This window comes from Adiantum capillus-veneris, chromosome 1 (genome assembly GCF_014529385.1).
Source record: "Adiantum capillus-veneris isolate H3 chromosome 1, ASM1452938v2, whole genome shotgun sequence".
Taxonomy (NCBI): Eukaryota; Viridiplantae; Streptophyta; class Polypodiopsida; order Polypodiales; family Pteridaceae; genus Adiantum; species Adiantum capillus-veneris.
Genome location: NC_140931.1, coordinates 160,590,158 through 160,596,542, shown reverse-complemented (window position 1 = coordinate 160,596,542; position 6,385 = coordinate 160,590,158). Strand labels below are relative to the sequence as shown.

The window sequence follows — 6,385 nt, the reverse complement described above, 5'->3', positions numbered from 1 at the left end:
TTGTGTATGTCAAAGCCCCACTGCCTAAAGAAGATCTCATAGCTGTTTTGTTGAAAAGTTTGCCTGATGGATTCCATCAGATTGTCAATGTTTTAAAAGAGAAAGATCCTTTGCACTCCTTGGATGTTATCATCAATTCATTGCAGGAAGAAGGAAAAAGGGTATCCCATACTAATTCTCTCATTATTCGTAGTGCATATAGAGTATCCCCTACAATATTCCCCACTAGTTCTTCTGATACTCCTAGTGCCTATGCAGTCACTAATTGTGCTTCTACCTCAGCTTCATCTCGATCATCCCCATTGGTACCAGGTCTTGTGCCATTTTTGGGCTCAACAATCACAAGACAAAGAACTTTTTCAGGAAGAATCCTTGTATTCACTGCGTTAAGACAAATCATCCTTCAAATAAGTGCTTTCAAAAGGGTAAAAATCTGATTCATGTGATTGATGGAAATATTGAATCCCAAATACTTTATGTTGACAGTGATGTTCTTTAGATAAAGTCTTTTTATGTTTTTCCTAGTCAAATAAACTTTGTACGGGTTAGACACGGCCACACATACTAGTGGTAAGTCCTGTATTTCGTCGTACTTCTCATGAGGTTATTGGGTACACCTTAAACCCAAGGTTTGACAGTGAACCAAAAACTCCATTTGTTGGTAGCTAATTTTTGACCTACAATCAATCCATGCTTAAGGGGGGGTTCACTATCATAGCACTAGGTTATGGGTATATCAAAACCCTTGGTTGTGAGAGAACCTGAAGGTCACGATTGACGAGTACACCAAAAACTTGAGATATCATGGAAGTGATATATCCAGTTCGGGCTTGCAGGGGGATTGTTGGGTTTCCAAGCCCCTGACCATAAAAATATCCCCTACCATCAACTGAGAAGAACCACTCTTTTCTTGGAGTGCGCATGGGAAAACTTGTATGGCAAGAATAAAAGCTCTATATATGTAAATAGTTTTCAATAGAAGAAACACAATAGCGTGTGTTGTTTTTAAAGTTTTGTCGAGCTCTCTGTCCCTTTCGTTTAGTCTCTCTCTCTCTCGTCATCTCTGCACGTTGCCTACAGCCATGGCTTCTTCTCCTCGCAAGCATCCTCCATAGCCTTGGTTTTCTCTACATTGTTTACCCCATTGTTTGTTGAGGGGGATGAACCAATCAGCCTAGTGCATTAGAGCGTGGTATATGCCCTTGGTATGTGGTTTGAGGAAATGGCTACTATGGGGCCATCGCCAGGCTTTCCACTTAAAAGTGGATTTGTAGAGAGGTGTTAAGAAATTGTCCATCCCTTTCACAATTGTGTTGACCAGTAGTCTCTCAGTGCCATTGAGGTGGAACTGGGTAGCCAATTGGTATGTCTATTCTCTTCTTTGCCAGATGTATGTGTGATTTCCTTGTCAACAACTAGTATGTGTACAATTACTTCTAACCATAAGGCCAAGTTCACATAACAAGGCGGAAGGAGCACAACTCCCAAGCCTTCGACCAATCAAAAAATTTATTCTTCCTCGTTGAACACATAAGGCAACGGAAAGACCATAAGAATGTTCCATGTCAAGGAAGGAAACGCCATCCCCCCTATCACCCAACTTCTCTTGCACTTCTGACACAACAAGGAAAAAGCTTCTTCCACCAATCCTGTCGCACCATCTACGCAAAGCTGTTCTGCTCCACCTTAATAGCTTTCTTCCACGAAGGTGATGCGGATTGTCGTCTCTATGTTGCTTCATACTGCAAGGGAGAGGCGGTGTCGTCGTATGCTCGGTGCCCTCCTTCAGTGGGAAGGACTTGATGAGCAAGCCATGATGCTACAAGTAAGAGGATGGAAATGGGGGGCTCCAGCTTAAAAGGTTGACTAAGAAGAGTCTTGGCGAAAAAAACAATTCTCTTGGCAACAACAAGTGCGGCAAGGCAAAGCGGTTTTGATTTTCTTTTGAGTGGGGGTCCCTTTACGCACACACACTCACACACACACTCACACACACACACACACACACTTAGCTGAAGCGGGGGGGGGGGGGGGGGGGGGGGGGGGGGTTAAATTTGGTAGGGAATGTGTAGAAAGAGAGTGTGCAATACAAAGTGAAAATAATAGGTACTCCCTCTCTCCTCTCTCTCCAACTGCTGTTGCATGCTTTGCTGCATGTCCGCTCGTCTCCCTTTCTTCTTCTTCCTTCCCATCTCCTTCTCTTCTGCTCCCAAGTGTCTTCATCTTCTATTCTCTTCTTTCACTCACACTCCCGATCTTCCCCATAGCTCCCACCCAATTCCACTACACTCCACACACGCACAATATCCTCAGATACACACACAGGCACACCCACTCCATCTCTCTCCCTCTCTCTCTCTCTCGCTCTCACACACACTCTCCCCGCCTCCCTCCCTCTTCTGCAGCTCTGCCCGTCCACCCCCCCCCCCCCCCCCCCCCCCCCTGCGCTTTATATACGGCCCACCCCCTTCTTGCCGCTGCCTCATCGCAGCTCCTCCTGCTCCGTCCGCCATAGCTGCTTCAGCTCCCTCCACAGAGGGATCTAGCTGTGGCGCAGCAGTATGAGTTCTCCAACCGTCGACTTAGACGTCCTTGATCACCCGCTTCAGCTGCTCCGCTACCCCGACCTTTACAAGACTGATTATAATCTCAATCACGCTCATCGCTCTCCCTCTCCCTCACACGCGGTCAATAGCAAGCACAAACTACTAGCCAACCGCTTGTTGCCTCGTGGAGATGAGCTGCAGCTGCAGCAGATGAAGCTTCCAATGAAGCTGCCTCAGCGGAGAAAATTCATCACGCTTGCAGAGGCTAATTCAGCTAGCTATGGCCTGAGTTATAAATCTAGTGCTGAGAATTCCACTTCCTTTTTTGACAAAAGGAGCTCAGGTCTGCTGGATCTGGCTGTAGCGGAAGGTAAAGAAGTAGCCTCTGTGCAGGAAGAGCTTCCAGCAATGGAAGAGAGTAACGAAGAAGAGTTCCAGGACGCCATGGAGATGATGAAAACGAAAAAGAAGCTTCTGATTCAGCTTGGAGAGCATCCTGAAGCCACAGTTGACTCGCAATGGAAAAGCCAGCAGAGCAATATTGAATCAAGCCTCCGTGAAAGCTCGAATCCAGCCAAGACTTGCAGGATCTGTGGCAAGGATTTTCCTTCCGGAAGGGCACTAGGAGGTCATATGAGAGTTCATGGAGCTGCAGACTGCGTGGGGGAGCAAGGAAGAAGAAGCCCATATTGCGATCTTACAAATGCCCTTGGATCTGCAAATCATGCATCTCGTGGAGGGGTGCATGTAGACAAGATTAAAGCTGGTAGCCTAACCAGCAGCTCCTCTATTCCACAGATGGATTCGCAGGAAGGGCCCAATTATCAATCAAGTAAGCTCGCAGACGAACATCTCCAAGAACACGAGGAGGAAGAACAAGGCGAAGAAGCAGAAAGAGTGAGTCGCACGGTTAATCTCAGCTCCTTTGACTGCAGCAGGTCTTTACTAAGCAAAGCAGGTGATCATGAGCTTCTTGGCTATGGTGATGCCAGCTCCTATGAACTACTAACAGGAAAGAGGAAATCTTCTTCAGCTCTTTATGAGCTTCGCCGCAACCCCAAGCCAAATCAGAGATTCTTCAGAGACCAAGAAGCGGGGACTTCGGATGCAATTTGGCCTACTAATTCTTCCATATCTACACAAAGGTCTCGGTCTCCCTCCCCTGAGAGTGCTCACTCTTGTTCTGAGTGTGGTAAGGTTTTCTTGTCTTGGAAAGCCTTGTTTGGTCACATGAGGTGCCACCCCGAGCGTGACTGGCGAGGCATCCAGCCTCCTGAACGGAGCCTCGAGCTTGATTCAGCAGTAAAGACAAGCGTCCCCAAAGCTTCATGTTTAGGAATTAGCAGCCTTGCAGAGAACATTCCTAATTGTGCAGGGTCCACTTTTGCCCATCTTCCCAACAAAGAGGAACCCTCTGCAAAACCAGCACACACTCCGCAGGACAGACCTTCGAATAGCAAGCTCTTAACCAATTCGGAAGCTTCACATGCCACAAAGGATTGCAGCTTGTGCCCTTCCACAGGAGGATTTGCGGATATCGAACTGAAACCAAAGCTGAAGGTCAATATGGAAGAGACTGATGCGACAGAGCATGCTTTGAAGAAGTCAGGCCAGAAGAAAGGGATGAAGAGAGTAGCTGATCTTCTCCCTCAGTCTAGCAAAGACTCAAAAGATGATTGGTGCCCAAGCTGGCTCATGCGCAACAAGCGGTCCAAGAGGTCTAGAGCATTCCATTTACAGTCCGAGAACGAGAGCTTCACCTCTGAGACAATCTCTAGTGAGCTCAGGGTACCAAATCACCATGCTTCCCAGCTTGAAAGTCAAGATGATTTTATAGTGGCAAACAGCCTAATGATGCTCTCGAATGCGGGTGGCCTTAATATGCAACATTTAGAGGGCTCAGCATATCGGGAAATAGACCAGGCCAAGAAGCTGCATGCAAAGAAGGGTTTCAAAAATGGTTATGGCGGTACTGACATTCAAGGTCATGTTGAGACTAATTATGGTCGGGAAAGAGGTGACCATGGCAGTAATGTTCATGAACCAGAGAGGAAAGCAGCTCCCACCTTTTCTGAGGATGAGCATGTGGCCCAATACCATGGAAATATTGAATCAAGTCACAATGCAGGAGTGAAGTACCAGTGCTCTACGTGCAAGAAGTGCTTCAACTCTCATCAAGCTCTTGGAGGCCACAGAGCAAGCCACAGGAAAATGAAAGGATGCTTTGCACAGACCAAAAATTCCGTAAAGGTGCTACAGGTCGAGAGCATTAATGAGGAGTACATTGAAGAAGAGGATGATCTTAGTACTGAGCAGAAAAGAGTATGGCAGGCAGGTGCAGAAGGGAGAGGTGGGCACCCAGCGTGGCAGATTGCTGAAGACAGAGGCACTACCTGCCAGCTTGATGGAGCAGCATCATCAAAGACAAAGAGCGCAGGACACGAATGCTCCATTTGTCACCGCGTCTTTGCGTCTGGTCAAGCATTGGGTGGCCACAAAAGGTGCCATTGGAACGGAGATCGCCTCATTACTGACACAGCTAGTGTAGCATCTAGCAACAGACAGGTATCTTTAGATGGGAGTTCTTTAAAGGACAATCCCAGCAGGCCTGCAAAGGAGGATGCAATTGATTTGAATTTTCCAGCACCATTGGATGAGGATGAAGATGGAGAGGCCACATTTGACATGTCTCCTTCTCAGGGTACTTTGCAGGGGCAGGATGAAATTTCCGCACCCACAATATTGTCAAAGAGGGTGGATTCTACTAACAAAATTGGCAATTCAGGTGCTACATCTATTAAGTGGGACAATTGTGTGTCAGATGAATGGAAGTTTGAAGATGTGATGGGTGGGCAAAAGGGCACCTCTAATTTCTTGGTGAATGAAACAGATATGGATGCTAGGCGCAGGTTTGATCAAAGATCTCCCATTTGGACTCAAACTGCAGTGGGGGCCGCTCTGCCTCAGGTAGTATGCATGTTGCAGACGCTTAGATAATGAAAAATGAAGCATGTTGCTAGTGTTCAAGAAGGGACGCGTCTTTCATGGAGGTAATCAACAAATAGATGATAGAGACAAGAGACTTTGTGTTGGAAGATCAGCGCTGCTAATTTACATAGGAAGATGATCTGTGTAAGCAACAGCAATGGATCCATGCTGCAATCTGACTTACAGGTAGCAAAAAATATCTACAAGAGACAGAAAAGACTTTGCAAATGGATCAGCTCTCACTAATATCATGGATTCAGTTGCTGCTCTACAGGCAATTCTCGGCAGAGGTACTTTTGTAGGTCTCTCTCTCCAATTTCACAGACACATCCATACATAATTTACACACAATACACACACATGTAGCTAGTGGTACATCCTTTTATACATTGTGAATGTTGATGGTCCAGCTGATTGAGCACACTGAAATGGTTAGATTAATCTTCAACACACAAACTTAAGGCATTTGATCAGGCCTTACATTAAAATTCCATACACGCATGTACATAATGGTGAATTTGATCCCTCAACTCTCTCTCTCTCTGCCCATTTCGTTTCTTAGTGAGATGTTCAATTTCTAACAACGACGGTGCTTCATCATCTTTATGAGCTGATCTCCTGCACGATGTAGCAGTTTCCTTGTGAAAATCATGTTCGAAAACCAGCTTGTAAATTTCTATGGACCTGGCGCAGGTCGCTGAATTATACTGTTGGCGAGAGTTGTCCTCGTCCCTGCATGATCGACGCACTTATAATGATATGCTTCTTTTGCAGAAGTGTCTAGATTCAGCCAATTGAAGTTTCAAGTGGCATTTTTAGTATGATGTACTCGAACGTTGTATTGGGGGACA

The 6,385-nt window shown here is 46.2% G+C and overlaps 1 protein-coding gene across 1 annotated transcript; it reads left to right on the top strand.

The window, feature by feature from the left end:
• The first annotated feature begins 2,087 nt into the window (after positions 1-2,087).
• Positions 2,088-6,134, top strand: LOC147465906 (uncharacterized). Its single transcript, XM_086522674.1, has one exon. The coding sequence runs from the start codon at positions 2,562-2,564 to the stop codon at positions 5,541-5,543; it is 2,982 nt and encodes a 993-aa protein (XP_086378800.1). The 5' UTR covers positions 2,088-2,561; the 3' UTR covers positions 5,544-6,134.
• The last annotated feature ends 251 nt before the right edge of the window (positions 6,135-6,385 follow it).

Coding starts and splice junctions, on each gene's coding strand:
- LOC147465906 (XM_086522674.1), top strand. CDS start 2,562: ATGAGTTCTCCAACCGTCGACTTAGACGTCCTTGATCACCCGCTTCAG.